Raw genomic sequence first — 18,306 nt, forward strand, 5'->3', positions numbered from 1 at the left:
CGATTTTGAGTTATTATCCACAAAGGGTGGGTTCCAAGGGGGCCACAAAGGGTGGGGGTTTTGTGTCTGTCCATTGAGGTACCCCCCTGCAGCTCAGCTTGTGGCTGTTGAAAAGCCAGGCTTTGCTGGAGCTGTGTGGTTTGCCAAATGCAGGCAGCAGCATGGCTTATTGCACTGCTGCTGGTGGTGCCCTGGAAAGAGGCAGAGATGATTCATCCCCTACAGATGTGTAAGAGTGGTGTGGATGTGGTGGTCATAACCTAAAGGGACAGAGCCTAATAAAAAAGGGTCCTATTAGAATCACAGGGCATCCATGGCCACAAAATAAGCCATCTTGTCCTGCTGTATCTGCTTAGTTTACTCTTGTGGGTATGAATATGGTGAAGAGAACAAACTCTCTGGGAAGAAGCTGGCTGGAGGGAAGGAGAATGAGCTGGTGCTGAGTTACAGGCAGCAGCAGCCGTCCACTGGGCACCTTTCTTCCACTTCTGTGTGCAAGTGAGAAGCTCTGGCAAAGATTAGTGTTAAGTCCATGTCTGTTCTGAAATGGATTTAGGCGCCTTGACGATATTAAGTGCTAGTGTCTTTGGGACATTAGTTTATCTCTGTGTCTTAGATCAGCATGTTGAGGAATTTGGGACAGTGGAAGCACTCAGTGCTACTTTCTATCTGACATGTAGGAGGCAGCAATTTGTGTGATGTGTCTGGCTAACTGTGGCATAGGTCTGGTGAATCCTTTTGTGCCCCAGGTGCCTTGCAGTAGCAAGGTATTGATGGCACAGTGCTTTTCCACCTTTAATTTCCTTGGCATAGGGTGGTTGATGAATGTTGTCACCAGCATGTATTGGCTCCATGTGCAGTCTCATCCTTTGGTTTTGCTCAGGTCCTTGTGTCCTTGTTCCAGGACAGAACATACGTGAGGACCACGTGCTTTTCCCAGCTCCTTTAGCAGATACCAGCAAGATGGGATCCTACTTGTCACCTCCCAAGTAAAATGGCTGCACAGCTCTCTCTTGAGTTTGGTCAGGACAGGGCTATGGGTCATTTGAGCAAAGTGAGGTCACAAGTCAGGCAGGCAAGATGCAATGAGTAGAGTTACACCTGGGCAATTTCTGGGATGCTTTCTGCGCGTTTCTTGATATGTTCCTGTCAATTTGTTTGTACATAGGCCGAGGAGTCATACCTGCCTTCATGCTGCTGTTACCGCCCTAGCTGCTGGATGCTGATGAAAATGTTGTTAGGAAAGGAGGAAAGCTTGGAAGCAAAGAAATTGCCTTTCTATGCATATGACCAGGCTTTACAGGGGCCATGAGAGAACCCAGCTTAGGCAGGCTTGAGTTTTGCATGACTTTTGTTGGGTTGGATTTAGGCAGTTTAGCCCAGTTGCTGCTCTGGGTCTTTCAGCAAGTGAATGCACTTCCAGAGCCTGAAGCAGACCTGGGTGCAGTGGGCAGGTGGCTCCTGCTGGGCTCAGAGCTGCTGGCTGCCTGCTGGTCCCAGAGGAGGAAGGGCAGCACCTCATGCTCCCTGCTGAGCTCAGCTGAAACATGGTCTGGCTGTAGCAGCTGCCTTTTGTTGCTGAGAAACACCACTACGCTTCGGGTGGTATCTCACAGCTCAGGACCTGCTGGGAGCTGTGACCTGGCACTGCCCATCTGCAGAGAGGTAAACCAACCCGCTCCACCTGGAGTGCCAGCAGGAGCTCAGTGGGTGTTGTGGCCAGCAGTTAAATAGGCAGAACCTGGGCACTTGGCATACTGCTGCATCCGACCTCTGCTCTGAGGTCTGGGTTCTGTGCTTCAGTGCAGTTCCAAGGTGGGGGCTGGTGTCATTCTTCTGAAGGGTAAGTTGCTGCAAGGGGAGAACCACCAACACTCCTGTCACAGGTTTCCATCAAAGGAAAATCAGATGCTCAAGTATCAGTCATTCAGCATCTCTGTCCTGGCTTACAAAAATGCATTGAGTGAGGGGTCATGCTGCCTTGGTCCCCATCCACCCTCAGGCTGATCTTGGTGACTCTGAGGAAGTTTGGTTCTCCTGGAAGGGAGCCAGGAAATTAATTTTCCCTGGGAATGCCAGGCTTTGAGGGTAAGCAGTATGCCTCCCATTGAATGGCAGAAGATGTGCTTATCTGCTTTTAAGAAAGAACTATGGATGGCCCCAAGACCAATGGAAGAGTATCAAAGAATTTTTGGAGCTGGCTGGTACAATTATTTTAACTTTGCTGAGATTTTAGTATACCTGTGATGTGTTAGGGCACTGAGAGCCTTGGGCAGACATCTTTTTATTGTTGTTTAAGCTGACATGATGAATCGCTGTCGGTACCTGATTTCAGCTAGATCTGATACGGTGGCTGTCTGTACCTGCTGTTCTGGTCTTGCAGCTTTTTCCGTTGTGTAGTTTCTGAAGATAAGATCTGTGGTGTGATTTGAACATGAAGTATTGCGGGTACAGAAAAATACAGATTTCCAGGAAGCTGAAAGGTACACGAACAAGACTTCAGTGATGCTGCGTCTTTGAGTCTTGGCTCATTTGGAAATCCAACAGATGAAACATCTTCAAATTTTGCTGGCAGAGAAACCACAGATGTATGTGGAGCACTTTCCTTTTTCTGGCATTACATCGTAATACCAGCCAGTCTGGCCTTTCTTATTCTGCTTCGGGCCTGCTGTTCCCCAGCGCCTATTTCAGCCTGAGTCCTTGCAGGCAACACGTGGGTCGTGGTGGTTCACAAGAAGACATTTAGCTCTTTGGCTTCATCTCTAACACTAATGCACTATGCGCATTTTGAAGTGCATGGCAGCAGATACTCAGGCAAGCAATGAGAGTGACTAAGAGACAAGGATGTGCTTTGGATGCATTATGGAAAGGCTGCTATGTTATGGAATCATGGAGGACCTGGGTTTGATGTATTTGATTACAGCCTTGAACCCATCCCTGCTTTTCCCAGAAGGCTCAGACTAAGCTGCTGACATGAACAACAGCTTCAGTTCAACAAGGCTTGATGCACTTAAGCTTAATGCTCTCTTGCCTGTGCCAACCCCAGGCAATACCCTTAGTTTTGGAACAAATCAGGGGTAAAGGAAACAAAGCCAAAAGGAGAAGAGGCAAGAGGAACTGCTGATAACAGTTACTGTTCCCTTCAGGCAGATAGGAATGTTTTGTTATCCCTTGCACAGTATCTAGGGGAACCTTAGGAGCTCCCTAGCAACAATACAGCAGGAAAAGGAGGTGTGTTAATTCCTGGAGCAAGTGCATTTGTTCAGGGCTGTTGGTCCGTGGGTGCCATCTGTCCCAGCTGTAAGGGAATGGAGCGATGCTACCTTCTTTCACAGTAGTTCCAGGCAGCAAAAATGGCAAAGGCTGCAATTTCTGGAACTGAGAAAGAAGAAGAGCAGTCATGCTGCAAGGGGACCATGTAGCTGCTCCATGAGGAAGTTCTCCAGTCATTAACTGAGATGCACAGCCAGCCTGTATGTCTTACAGAGTAAACCTGTTGTGACCTCCCCATCACCCCACTCATAAAAATCCACCTTTTCAAGTTCCCTTCTTTTCTATCTCCATTTAATCATCCTTTTATCCAAATCTAATGTTTCCTTGTTTCTGAAGATGGCATACTTGATCTTGCCATTGTTTCTCTGACTGTTCTACAGTGGATCATTATGAGAAAATGGCAAACTGCGCTCTCTCTGTTCCCTCAGGACTGGCTTTATAGGAGATCCCAAATTTCCCTGACGGCAAAGCTTTCAAAGACAAAATGTAGCCCTCTGCCACAAGCAGGTACTAAGGTCCTTTAGCACTGAAAGACCACTGACACTGGAGACAAATGGCTCCATGTGTAACTCACCTTACGAGTTTGATTTTAGATTTTTAATTTTGACAGTGTGCTTAGGTACATCCCCCTTTTATTATACAGGCCATCAGTGCATCTTTCATTTCCTCTGCATCTGAGATTTGTTCACCTGATGCAGTTCCCCTGAAAGCACCACAACAAGGTGCACTTTACAAGTGTTCAACTTCAGATGAAGGCAGTATCTGGGAGTTGGTTGTGTCCCTTCAGTTCTTCCAGCACGGTGCTTTGTTTTGCTTGACTAGACTGGCAGGTAAACGTCTGTAACCAGAACTGAGCTGTTAACAAAAAAACCCTCACTGTTTCCTTATAAAGTCTTGAAAAAACACCATGTTGCACTGTCATCTCCACATGTAAGCTCTGCTGTTGGCAGGCACAGGCGTGTCTTCTTCCAGAGATGGGATTGCTGGCAGAGTTCATAGCTAGTCCCAGGTGTCCATGGGACTGGTAGCTTCTTTCTGTTGCTCACCAGGGTGTAACTTCCAAGTATCTTGTTTAGGTAAGAGCTGCAGACACCTGGAACAGAGTTTGCCTTTCTGCCTGGGGCACGTGTCAGGCATTAAGTCCAAAATGTGGTCCTTCCCTAGACAGTTCTGATAATTAGAAAGGGGTGAAGCACTCCCTTCCCCCATGGGATGCATTGCCTTCCCCTGTCTTGACATGAGGGGTTTTCCTGACTAAAGGAGGCATGGCTATAGCTGGGCAATTTTGCTGTTCTCTAGAGCACTCTGACTAGAGGGGAATAAATTTGATTTACTACTGATGCACGTTGCACTGCAGACACCTTACCACAGTGTAAGTATCTCTCCTTTATTCAACTCTGCTATGGGTGTCTTTGTACTATGCCACTTTCCACATCAGCAGGGTAAAAGTTTGCCAGCTTCATGGGCATCCAGCATCCCCTGGGCTTGGTCATTTGGAGATGAATCCGTGTCTGCCCCAGTTTACTGCTATTGCAGCATTTGCAGCCATGATAAGCTGAGCAGAACCTGGGCTGATGATTCATTACTGGAAGAGTGTAGAGCATACAAATGAGAGGGTACAATCAGCAGTGGAGCTTATTTTGCATATTTTCTGCTCTACTTCGGTTCACCAGCAGGAATGCTTCTAAGACCAGCCTGCAATCCTCTGCAGCCCTGATGGCCTGCTCTCTGGTGATGTAGCACTGTAAAGACTTCTCTGACATGCACAAGCAGTGAAAAGACTCTTCTACTTACTGAAGTGCTGTTGGCATGCACCTATGGTAAGCGCCTCCTCTCCTGGTGGCCTCTATTAGTGCTTTTTATTAGTCAGGCAAAGTGAGCAGTTCAAACAAACACCAAAAGAAAAATAACGGACATATGCATCTCCCTGCCCTCCTCCTATACATCAGTGTGCAGTGATGAACCCTTATTATTTATGTGCTTCTAGCTACTTGTAGATGGCCACAATCCAGATTAGATGCTCTGTGCCAGTACATCTGATTATCAATAAGAGGCAGCTGGACCCAGCTGAAGCAAAAGCTTTTTCTGCATGTGACAGAAGAGTGTTGCTGAAGTTGGCTGACTCCCAGACTATGTAGCATATATTCCAAATAAAATGTTGGGGGTGGGGGTGGGGTGTTCGCTAAATATCTGCCAGCTTTTTTTTTTTTTTTAAGTAATGCATTCATTATTTCCCATAAGGCATTTAGCAAAGCTGACATTCAGCACTTTACGTGCTTTGCTCTCCTTCTGTTGAAAAGAGGCAGGTTTTGGTGTAATTCTATTGGTGGCAGTGATTTTATTTCCATTTGTCCTCATCAGGGAGGTCAGAATCAGGACCTGACATCCATTGGTGGCACAAAAGTCAGTGATGGCTGAAAGGCAGGTGGAGGTGGAAGGGAATAAGTCTCAGTGAAGAACACATTGAAGATCACAGTATCAGCCCTGTTGCTGAGAAGTCTCCTGTTAGTGCTGAAGTGGCCAGCAGAAACTGATAGTTCACTGAAACCAGCAAGTTGCGGTGTGGTAGACCAGCAACACACCCATTTTCAGTGCAGTTGCTCATGCAAGCATTGATTGAGCTCCTTAGGGAGGCAGCTGAACTAGGCTATTATGCTGCCTCCCAGGTGCTGTAATAGCCTGTTGTCTCTCTGTATTAGTTATTTGTGTTGAGGTTGTAGTGGTATTTCTAAGTTGAAGTGGGTAAATGTTTGTTCTGGAGATGCACTTTGATGCCCATCTCCTCTGAGCAATACAGTTATTCATAGAAGCGAGGAAATTTAGCATGCAGTAGCTCAGGAAACTTGCTCTTTCCTATTTGGAGCCCTAATTAGAGCAATTAATCACTGCTGCTTCTGCCTTCTAAGCTTCCAGGCTAGAATATATTGTCCTCTCTTGTCAGAGCAGAAATGTAAAAATGGTTTCCCTTTATCTGACATTTTGCCAGTAGAGCCTTTATCAGTGTCTGCCTCCTACCAGCTTCTATCTTGCCTGAGAGCTGGAGCTGAAAATGTAAAGAACAAATTGACATGACTGTTCCAAAAGAAAGAAGAGGTGTGAAATTTTAAGAGATCAGCTTCTACTGTGTTTGTGTGGGTTTTAGTTGGATTTCTCCACTTGAACTACCTTTCTTGGGAATTTCTTGTGGGTTTCCATTTTACTGTAACAAGATGACCATTTTTTTCTGGGAATACCTGGACATTTCCACTGTAGAGAGGGATTTTCTTTCCACTTGATATAATTAAAACTTCTCTCCTACAAAGTCCCTACCTATAGAAGTTCTCCACATACATGCCCAGGGCAGGGTGAGGATAAGATTGCCTCTGTGTGTTTTAACTTCATCTCTGCCCCTTGGCTGTTCATCAGTGCTTCATTTAACTGGTTAGATGCATGACTGTCACTCCAGTCCCCCTACTTCCCCATGTATTGGTGTGCATCAGCTGATGAGCTGTAGGGGCTGGGGGTCATGGCACAGTGCCACGGCCCTCTCTGTCTCAAACTATGCATCTCTGTAAGTTAGGGACATCAGTATTTTAGTCTCTCTTCTGTGTGGTCTTGCAACACTGATAACTCCTTCAGAGAAAGGTATTACTCATGGCACCTCGCCTCCTGGTGTGCTGTGCCCCATGGTGTGCTGAGGCTCTGTGCCACCGAGTATCTCACAGGCCTTGAGGATAAGGCGAGCAGCTGAAGATCTCAGCTGCCTCCATATTGCCTCTTTTCCTTGTGAGACCTGTGCAAAAGCGTGGTGGTACCTTCCTGCTCACAGACCTGCAGGTTTCACTGAGGCCCACCACGGAGTGTGGCTTGAGAAAGGTGTGGCTCCATGATGCTGGAAGTGCCTGCCCTTCTGCTGAGTGGGGATGCTCTCTGCTCCCCTGCAGTGCCAAAGAGAATGGGCGAACTTGCCTTACCTGTCACAGTCACCTGGCTAACGAAGATGGCCATCTGTCTGCAGCCGGCATGCACATTTTAGCCAGGCACGCACAAGGCTAAAACCTCCCAATACATAGCTCGGAGCACAGTAGATACCAGACTACAAGTCTAGTAATGTATAAAACATTTTGGAATAGTCATCTGGAGATCTGAAGCATTTCCAGCTGCATGTGTAAGGCAAGTTGAGATCACCATTATTGCCAGCCTTTGCTGCATGTATGAACACGGTGACAGCAGAATTGTGAAATATCCATATTCCTTTGATGTAGACACCTTCTGCTGCTCCCTTATCAGTCATCTTCAAAACCTCTTACAATGGAGGAATTCTCTAGATCTGAGATGTTAACGGTAACGTTTGTCTTTCTGTTACCCTTGGTTAAAAATTAATGAACTATGAAAGAATGAACAGTTCTGCGCTGTTTATGCTTTTTTCTTTTCATGCTTAGGTGCCACGATGCATTTACTGAAAGAGGGTGGGGGTTTCTTTTTGACTTTTGAGATAAATCGGTACAGGAAAACTTCCAACAGGAATCCTCATTCTTAAGAGCTCTGGACCTTGCAGACCTTAAGCAGATAAGAACTGCCACAGCCTTCAGTGAAGGACAGCTCAGAGTGTCATACAGCTCTTGTAATGCGCCAGACCCAGGACACAAGCAAATGCTTTTCATGTCTCGTTGCTCATTTCTATTTATTGCCTCACCAACTGATTGAGTAACTCAGTACACCATCGGCACTCTCCCCCTAAACACAGAGGCAGTAGAGCACGTGCACTTTGTCATCCTGAGCCTGTGCACACACTGTTCCTTTGGAGAAGTTGCTAGGGGTAGCAGAGGATGAAAACTGAACCCAAGACAGAACTGAACACCTCTGTTGTGAAGGTCTGCAGTTTGATCACTTTCATTTTGTTCAGGGGGGAATACAGTCCTCCCCTCACCATTAAGCTTGACTTAGGCATTTTGCTTTTGCAAAAGTGACTCAGGAGCAGTTCCCCACATGCAGCCTCGGCCCTTCTGCACCCAAGACCACTGTGTAGCAAGACTGGAGCCCTGGCATCATGACAGCAACCTGCCTTCCCCATCCTGTAGCACAGGACAGTGTTTTATCTGCCCTACCTTCTCTCAACACGTGCACAGACCAGTGCCACAGCATGCCCAGTTCCAGGGGTTCAGAAGCTCCCTGTGCGTATCCAGCAGGTCCTGGCTCAGTGGTGTCACAAGACACAACTGCTGGTTCCCACTGGCAAGACAAGACACTATGTGGTCCACTGCATATGAGAACATGAAGCTCAATGCACTAAACAATGGTTCAGGTAAACCTGGATGATGATGGTGCCTTTCAGTATTTTCTGGTAGCTCTCCAAGGACTTTACTGAAGAGGAAGTAAGTCTCCCTGCCAGCCAAATGTGTTTCTGTGCAGCTATCTGCTCCCAATTTGTTGAGAAGAACCCTTCTGTTCTATTCAGCATAAAATCTTATTTCTTAGCAACAGTTTCACAAAAAGCTGTATCTGAATTTCTTTCCTTTTGATTTAGAGCAAGGGACGAGTCAGAAAGCAGTATATGATTTTCTCAATCTCCCAGTCTTACATTGGTGGTAGGAATTTTTTTGGTTACTAGTAGTTTTGACTGCCTAGGCCAGGAGGTACTGCTCCTGGAATTAACATAGCTCTTGATTATACATAAAAAAATTTTGAACAGATTGAGTAGTCTTCAACACTTAACATTTCTGTTTCCTCCGTTTTCCTGGGAGTCTAATTCAGATGATCTGCATAACTTCTGGGTCATTCAGGAAGAGGCAGATATTCCAATATGCAACAAAGTAGAAATTTCTCAGTTGCTCTGTCCTTTCCAGTGCAAGTATGAACTCCTTCTGGTAGGAGTTTGCCATGTTTCCCTGCACATGGCAGGGGGGTTGGAACTAGGTGATCTTTAAGGTCCCTTCCAACCCAAGCTGTTCTACGATTCCATGATTCTATGTTTCTAGGGGCCATTTAGCCTAGAGCTAGCAAGATGTATCTCCTCAGATCCAGCACTGACAATCCCTTGTGAATATCTTTGTGAGGGCATTTGTTTTAATCATGAAAGCATGGTAATTACATACACCTTGAAACTGTATGTAGCTCATCCAAAATCCACGTCTGCCTAGTTGCCTAGGACTGCATATTATCATCTGGAGCTTTTCTTTCTGTAGTATAGCTTTGTGCTGTTGCTTCCTTCGTTTGTAAGGAAATGCTGAAATTTGGATGTTGGCATATAAGGCTCCATCCGTACCATGTGCCAAATTCTTTATATGACTTCTACAGGAGCTGGTGGCATTCAGTAATTTTCAGGACAGCTCCACTCAATCTCCCTAGTGCCTGGAGATTTCACTGAGTATTTTTGTGAGATAAGCTTTCATTTAAAATGTAGAACCTGCGAAAGAACCCTCTTTACACCCAAGTATTGGATTTCCAAAAATATATGCCTGGAAAATAATCCTTTTTGATATCATAGGTACTCTTCCATCCCCAAATCCAGTATCTTAATATAAAACCAATGAATGCATTGAAATGTTTGGTCCTCTGAACCCATTAAGTGGATCAAGATAAGCTTTCTCTCCTCCCACACTTCACTTTATCTTCTGCTAACAATGGCCACAGAGGAGACCAAATGGTGAGGATGCTTGCAGTATTTAGTAGGTGTTTATTCCCTATATGTTGTAGTGAAACAAATGATTCATTTGCAAAGACCATAAAATGAACTTCCTAACATATCCATTAGACAAAACCATGCCAGCAGCAGAAATCCAGAAGTGAAACACTGGGAACTTCTGCTAGGCCGTATTTCTACTGGGATACATCTACTGGATAGTTTCACTCAGGATATTAAATTTTCTGTGATCTGGTGATGAGTCAGAGCCATTTTGTATGTGTTTTTCACCAGAAGTGTTTCCTTCCATAAAGTTTATGGAGGTCTTCCAGATATCTAAAACTCGATGACTGAAGAAGTAGCAGTCTGCAGTGTCATCTCCACTCCTACCTCAGGGTAAACTCACTGAAGTTTAACGCAGCTGGGTCTGAAGAAGGAGTGAAAAAGGACATCAGATTTTTTCTCTCTGGAAAGGAAAAATACACTCTTCCTAAGAGAGTCTTATAGCTTCTTAAATGACTTAATCTTCAGTCTCAGATTATCTAGGATGACATCAGGGTGACATACCCATAAACCTCAGCAGAACCTTACGAGGTGCCTGAACATTGGGTGGAAAGTACATAGCCCAGGTGGCCAGCAGAAAGCAAGGCAGTTATTTGAATAAAATTTTGACAACACCAATTTGTGGATTTCACTCTCAGAAACTTATTGAAGGGGAAGAGTTTCAGAACCAATACTGTGATAGATATAACATACAAACACCTCGCATCCAACTTAAACTCTCAGATTTCTTCTAGTTGCTTTGTTTGGGCAGTGCCTCCTTTTGGGCAGGACACACCATACACCAAATTGTTGCAACAAGTTTTTGAAGATTTTCCCCCAGCACTACATTAGCCTGTGGGTTTCCTGGAAACCACCTTTTATTTGCTAAACTTAATAGATCAGCTACTACTGATTCTGGAACATATACTAAGAGCTAGTCCCATGCCATTAAGTACTGAGAGATAATGAAGAAATTCAAAAACTGGACAGTGACAGTCAGAAATTCAGTCTTACCCTTACACATTTTAATTGGAAATGCGAGCCTGTACTGCTGAAAGGTAACTTTAGCATACTTAAAACGAGTGCCGTCACACGAAATTAACAGATCTAGATTTTCACCAGTTGAATTTATCTGGTAATAAAGCAATATTTTTATTGGAACATCCTGTAACAGGGAAATATCTAACTCATGGAAACAGACTTGACTTCATGGTAAAACCTGGAATTTTATGTCAGGATTCCACTTGTACAAGTTATAAGTCCCTGAAAAACATGTTTTTGTAATGGAAGTGGTAATTACATCCCTAGTTTCAGTTTTACTATTAGACATCCATCTAAGACAATGAAGAATATGAAATGAAGAGCATTAGGCTTTTCTTATAGGATATGCTGTGCTTTAAAATGTATTTTATTGATCCTAAAATTACAAGATCAATTACTGACATTTTCTTGAGGATCAATCTTAGATTAAATGGCAAAATGAAGAAAAGGTTTTCATATGTACTATGTCCAAAAGCAGAAACAGACTGCTGTTCTTGTGAACATTCAGAAACCTTTTCTGATGATTAAACAGTATGTCTGAAATATGTCTAAGTTATACCAGCCACCATAGCGCTTCTTGGTGAACCAAAGAAGTCCTACAGTGAAATCAAACTTTTGAGTAAAATCTGTACTACTTTAATACAATTTCCCTCTAACATCATTTTTACCTGTTTTTAGATTCATGTATATTCTGTCTGTCCATTACAATGCAAAGTATAAGTAACCAATTTAAGCAAGGATGTTGGAGTGTGAAAATAATTCATGTGAATTGCTAATAGGCTGGTGGGAATACATTTTTTTTTCCACATGAAGGCAAATTCTGTCCCATCAAAGACAGCAGACTTGATTTTCCACCGTTTCGTTCCTTGACTAGCTGCTATTACCTGCAAAAGGGACAGGAAAGCTGGAAGCATTCTGCTACCAAATCAGTACTACACTGTGACCAAAACAGCAGTATTGCGTCTATTCTTCCTTCCCTTTGAACAGATGTGAGTAAAGCTGCAAGCAAATTAACAAGCCACGGGGCAAAAAGCGGTTTTGTCGTTACTTCAGCTAAGCAATGTGGAGATTTCATAGCACACACATGATGTTTCTCTTCTGATCTCCCTGGTTTTGCTACTTAAGGCAAAAGCCTTGCAGTTAACATCCTCCAGTGACATGAATTGATCAGGCTTGCATTCACCTCGACAATCAGGTGACAGGGAATGGAAAATAAAGGGACAGTATCAGTCCTCTCAGGTAATTAATCTACGCTCTGATGCTTCCCACACCAGCCTATTTTCAATTTCGGCATGGTACAGTTTATACACTCTAACATTATTGCTCAGAAGATAGAGTGATGATTCAGGTTTACTAAAAATGGCTTCACAATACTGCAATCATGCTTGTGAAGCCTCATCTTGTATCCTGTATTTATAGGTTTCTTCTCACTGAGAAATAAATACTTGTGTTTTATCGGAAAAGTTAGTCACCAGATACCTGAAACATTTGTATACCATCTTTAAGAAAACATGGCTTGTTTAGTCAATTTGCCTGCCAATTTTTTTCCTGGTTTTTTTTTTTTAATGTGGATAATACCATAGGTGACCTCCCTTAATACTGCTGTCCATACAAATAATAACTAACTGAGAAATAATATGCCACTGCTGCACCCTGTCATGCCAGAAGACCAATATAGAGTAGGTGTTACATATAATTTGTGCCCAGACCCACTGAAGTCAATGAAATGACGCCTACTGGCTTCTGTGGGAGTCCAACTTGGACGTTATTCTGGCAATCTGTCCACCACTAAATTAAACTATTACAGGGGATAAAAGCCCAAATGAAGTAGAAATTTGGGAACTAAAACTGAGCCACAAATAAATATCCTAATTCAATGGCATTCTGAACAGACTTAAATAAAACGCAAGCACACTTACACGTGTACACACACACATACAAAAAAAAAAGTTATGAATTTAACAATCTTAAAAATTCATAGTTTAAAATTGTTTACATTTAAACAATTGAGTATAATAGGTAGCTTTCTTGACTTTCCATTTATTTCCCTGAGCACTGATCTTTGGAACATCTGGAGTTTCAGAACTGTCTAGTTCACAATTCCTAAAATAGTTAAGTAAAATACTGTCTTTTTATGTCAAAAATCAATTCCTTAAGTAAAACTAAGATACAACTTCCATGAACTACAGTGTGTATAGCCAATTTTTTTAAAGCCAACAACTATTATTACACTTCTGCATCTTTATTTAGGCACCTAGCTGGTCTGTTTTTCAAAATGACCCTGCCGCCTAGCAGTTCCCATTTAATTCAGTACAGGGTACTAACGCTGTCACATCCAACTGGAGACCCACATAAGGATTTGACCTCCTTGCTTTAGTTACTCATTTTGCAAAATCTCATCTGTATGAGCAATGCAGTATGTTACAGGATTGGTTTTGTGCCTAAATGAGTATTATACGTAAAGACTACAGGACTTCCTGGTCACTTCCCCATGAGGGGTTAAGGACATGCATCTGCAGAGAGCTAGCATAAAACTAGTCTTCAGTACTAAAATGGGACTTAGCCAGGGCATATGTTTTAGGCTGGCATTCTGCACAAGAAAATCTGCTGGCCAAGAAGAGCTATATTTTAAATTTCCGCTATTTAGAATTACTTGGCAAATTGGCAACTGCTGCTTTTAACTGTCTTCTCTAGATTACAGCTTTAATTGTGAGCTTCACAGACATCAGTTTGCAATTTTAAGACTTCTCAGTCATTCTGCATTTCAGATTATAGAAAGTGTGCAAGTCAAGACAATTTAGAAAACAAAACAGTGCAGAGATTTTAATATTTTTAGGTTAAAATCTTCTCTCTCCGATTCCAAGGCTTTAAATTACGTCAGTCTCTCTGCAGCTAAAAGTTAAACAATAATTTTGCATCAACCACAGAAATAGACTGTAACTTTGCATTCCCTTAACACTCTCTCTCTGTTTCTGGGTAGCTGATACACTGGCATTATGCAGCAGGCTCCAAACACAGGATTAATAGAAATGTTATTTTGTAATATTTCATTTTAGTATGCTGTACCTGGGGGAGGGGGTACTGAACTAAATGCAACCTGAAGAGTTGCTTTTTGGTTCTGTGTGCAACATGAAATTAAGCCTTTACCTGTTCTCAAATGATGTAATAAAATACGCCATACCTGCTTTTCTTTAATTAGCACTTTCTTACACTATCTGGTACTGGCATTCCACAGCAAAATCCAAAAGAAGGATTTAGCAGTTTTTCTCTTTGCAGAAAGCCTTTTTAATACCTCTAAGTTCAGAAAGAGTTAACACATACAGTGCTATTATCCATCCCCCCACCCTACCCCCCCTTCAGGAATTAAAGTGGCCTCTTTTTTTTTTTTTTTTTTTAAACAAAAAAGAAAATTCTCGTAATAGGAGTATAACTACTGTTTTGAAAACACATTTGGAAGATGTCTTCCAAGATGGTTTATCTTTTTTTTTTTCTTAAATCTTTAAAACTGTGACCACTGCACCAGTTAAGGCTGTTTTACAATATATATATATTTCAAATAAAACTTTTAATATTCAAGCTTACCAGATTGATGAATTGTAACAGGTAAAATGGAACTCTTTACAAGGTAAACTATGTAGTTGTACAAAATAGAATTAAACCCTTCACCTGTGTAAAACAAAAAGAAATCCTGCCTTGCATTAAAAACAGAGAACCTGTTTACAAAAAGGAATGTGTATGACATTTGGACTTTCCTTTTAACTGCCATATCCTAGCAACATCTCAGTTGTTTTAGTAAAGGAACTAATCATCAATTTTAAACTGCAGTGAATTTACCAAACATTTTTCACTATAGACTTCTGAAAGCTTTTACAGTAAGAAGTTATCAACAAAAGCAGGCACGTCAGTGTACAAAAACGTTGTTGATTTTTTCCTGTTTCTTTTTCAAAGTGCAGGTTTTTCTCAATGTGCATCTTACAAGACCAACGAATGTTTTAACTCACTAAATCTTAAAACAGAACTCGATTCTCCCAAGGAGTAGTGTAAACGTTAAAGATCCCCAATACACCTCTAGTAAACGTGACACAAATGTCTCTGCGTTGTTTAGAAATTTAGCTCTTTTGAGAGGTAAAGAAGCTTCATGACACCTTTTCCTTACACTGGCTGGTTATCAACAATGGGTAACTCTGGACTGCTAAAGCTGGAGACTGATGAATCACTCGAAGGGAACTAAACTTGGCTACGGAGGAGAGGCGGCCGTAGGAACCAACCCTCAGGCGTTTCTTGCGCAGCCTTTGGAAAATTCAGCCGCCGGCGGACAGAGGGACGGACAGACGGACGGACGGTCGGTGTGAGGGAGGGGAGGGGGAAAAGAAGGGGGAAAGCGGAGAGGGAGGGTGGGAGGAGAAGCTTCCGCAGAGCCAGAGGCACGGCGGCACCCCGCCCGCGGCCCGCTGCGCCGGGCCGTCCCGTCGGCGGTGCGAGGGCTGTTCCCGAGCCCGCGGCTGCGAGGCGCCGGGCGACCCGCTCCCGCTCCCGGGTGTCACGGCGAGCCGGGGGCCGGGCGGGGAGCCGGGAGTCCCGCCGGCGGTCGGCGCTAGGTGCCCTGAGCGCAGGGCTCCCCGGGGTAGATCTCCTCGTAGGCGGGGGGCTGCTCGCTGGGCAGCGGGTAGCAGTAGGGGTAGGAGGCGTTGAGCTCGGGGTCCATGGGCGAGTAGCCGGGCAGCTCGACGGAAGGATGCCCGCCGCAGTGCACCTCCACGCCTGCCTCGTCGAAGACGTGGAAAACGCCCACGTTGATGTAGGAGACGGCCTGGAAGGGGCAGTCCCCGGGGCTGAGCTCGGGCTCGCCGCCGGAGAAGAGGGAGCCCTGGCTGTGGCGCGGCGCCCGCCGCCCGCCGCCGCCGCCCCGCCGCCGCCGCCGCCGCCCGCCCGCCGCCGCCGTCGCCGGTGCCGCTCGCCGCCGCCGCCTCCGCCGCCCGCGCTGCTGCGAGGCCTTGTAGTTCTTGACGAGCAGCAAGTTGAGCAGGCCCAGGAGGCACTCCAGAGCGTTGAAGACCGTGGAGAGCACCAAGCCTTGCTGGTAGTCCCGCAGCTTCTGGCAGCGGAGAGCCGCGGCGGAGCTGTCGGGGGCCGCGGGGCCGCTCCGTGGCCGGGCCGCGCCGCCGGGCTGCAGCAGGCAGTAGTGCGAGTACTTCCTCTCCACCAGCGACACGGTGTCGCCGTCGATGACGGCGCCGGCGAAGGCGCTCAGCACGCCCAGCATGAACACCAGCACCCCCAGCAGCAGGAAGTTCTGCCGCCCCCCGGGCGGCGCCTTCTCCACCGGCCCCGACGGCACGGCCGCCGCCTCCCCCCCGCCGGGGCCGCCGCCTGCCGCGTCCGGGTCGCCAGCCGGGGCCAGGGCCGAGGCCGAGGCCGGAGCCGGCGCCGCGGGCGCCTCGTCGGGCGGGCGACAGCAGAGCAGTGCGGCGGCGAGCAGCGAGAGGCCGGCGGCCAGCAGCAGCCCCGAGTAGAAGGCGCCGGCGGCGGTGCCCAGGCGGAAGGGCTCGCCCTTCAGCTCGGAGCCCAGCGAGAAGCACTTGAGGCCCACGGCGGCGGCGCTGAGGGCGCAGGCGAGCAGGAGGCAGCTGGAGAGCGCGGCGCAGGCTCCCCGCACGCTCCACTTCATCCTCCGCGCCGCCGCCGCCGCCGCCGCCCCGCCGCCCGCCTCATCCTCCTCCCGCGGCCCCCCTCGGCCCCGCGGCGGCGGCGGCGCGGCGCGGCGCGGCCATGCGAGCGCGGCGCTCCCCGACGGGGCGGCTGGGCTGGGCTGCGCTCCGCACGGCAGGCAGCCGCCGGCCGCAGTGAGCCGGGCGCGGCGAGCGCACACGCTCCCCCCCCCGCCTCCCGGTCGCCGCCGCCTCCTCGTCCCCGCCCGCCCTCTCTTATCGCGGCGGCTGCGGGGCGGCGATTAATTATGGATGGGAGCCGCGGCGGGCGGGGGGACGGGGGGACGGGGGCGGCTCGCCATGCTCGCCGCGGGTGGCGGGGGGTCCTGCGACCCCCGGGTCGGCCCGCCTTGGCTCGGGGGCGGCGAGGCCGGCCTCCCCGCCCTCCCCCCGCCCGGGGGGGGCCGCAAGCCGCCCTCGGGCAGGCTCCGCGCCGGGGGACGTGGCGAGGGACGCGTAACTAGGGCCGGGGGCCGCGGGGGTGCGCACCCCCTGCCGCCGGTTCCGATGCAGAGGGCTGCCGTTTGTCTCCGTGCACGTGTCCTCTTTATGTCTCTTATTTATTTGTTAGCGCTTGCTCTTGCAGGAGGCTGCCGGGCCGCCGTGCATCCCCGTCACCGCTCTGCGGTGTGCCGGCGGCTCTGATGCAGCGGACCGAGCCCCCGACGCAGGGCTGCCCGGTAAAGCCCTCCGCGCCCGCGGAGACGGCGGGCCCAGCACTCCTCTCTCATTGTTTTTGTGCTCTCCCGGTGAACCCCGGTGGGATTGCTCCCCGCCGGGAACGCACGTCGCTCCGTGGGCGGCAGGGCTCGGCTGCCGGACGCCCCGTCCGGTAACGCCTGCAGCGCCGGCGAGTGGGAGCCGGTGCGAGGGGGGCGCCGCCGCCTGCCCCGGCGCAGGGTGGCCCGGCGGCTGCGCGGCCAACACCCGGGATGCCCTCCCGAAGGAGAGGTGGGAACCTCTGCTTCGGAGCGAGGGAGCAGGGGGACCGTGCCTGTGCCGGCAGCCGGGCGCCAGGGGCAGAGGGGGGGACTTAGGGAAGGCTGTTTGTCGCCTGTCCCTTTTCCTTCCGGGAAGCTGGGGGCTCCGGCTCCCCCATTTTCCCCTTCTGCCGTGCGCACGCCAGCCTTGCTGGGTATTTTTAGCCGGCGCCGCTGATTAGCATTCAGGGGAGCAAGCGAGGGAGAGAGCCATTTTTCAAGCCGTTTTCTTTTCCCTTTCCAGCAGGGCCAACGCACCTGTTGGTGGCGTGAGGTGTCTGTGGGGCGTGACCTGGTGTTCAGCTGTCTCCAGGGATGCGACCCTGGTCCCTCTGTCCCGCTAGGGCAGGCCCCGTGGGCACCCCCACGCGCAGCACCGGCGCCCGTCTGCAGCGCTGGGTGGGACTGGGGGCTGAGCACGGGGCTCTGCTGCTGGAGCTGCTCCCCACGAGAGAGTTTTCTGGGCGCTGCGTGGGGCAGTGGCCCTGCAAGGGCCCTTGGTGGGAGGCTGCCCTGCCTGGAACCCAGACCTGCCTGGTGGCACCATCCAGACGTATCAGGGGCGCCAACGAGACTTGCCATCCTACCCCTTGGGGCCGCGCAGACAAGGGGATTTTTCCCCCTCCCTCCTCTTCATAAAGGACCTGTGGAGCGCTTTCCC

General features: G+C 48.0%; 1 protein-coding gene across 1 annotated transcript; it reads right to left on the reverse strand.

The window, feature by feature from the left end:
* Nucleotides 1–10,919: 10,919 nt before the first annotated feature.
* TMEM271 (transmembrane protein 271) lies at nucleotides 10,920–16,928 on the reverse strand. The gene has a single exon (XM_055699653.1). It carries the CDS (start codon nucleotides 16,623–16,625, stop codon nucleotides 15,552–15,554), a length of 1,074 nt encoding a protein of 357 aa, XP_055555628.1. The 5' UTR covers nucleotides 16,626–16,928; the 3' UTR covers nucleotides 10,920–15,551.
* Between the last annotated feature and the right edge of the window lie 1,378 nt (nucleotides 16,929–18,306).

This window comes from Falco cherrug, chromosome Z (genome assembly GCF_023634085.1).
Source record: "Falco cherrug isolate bFalChe1 chromosome Z, bFalChe1.pri, whole genome shotgun sequence".
NCBI classification, from domain to species: domain Eukaryota; kingdom Metazoa; phylum Chordata; class Aves; order Falconiformes; family Falconidae; genus Falco; species Falco cherrug.

Bases quoted from the DNA above. Each gene is read 5' to 3' on its own strand.
- TMEM271 (XM_055699653.1), bottom strand. From the start codon at position 16,625: ATGAAGTGGAGCGTGCGGGGAGCCTGCGCCGCGCTCTCCAGCTGCCTC.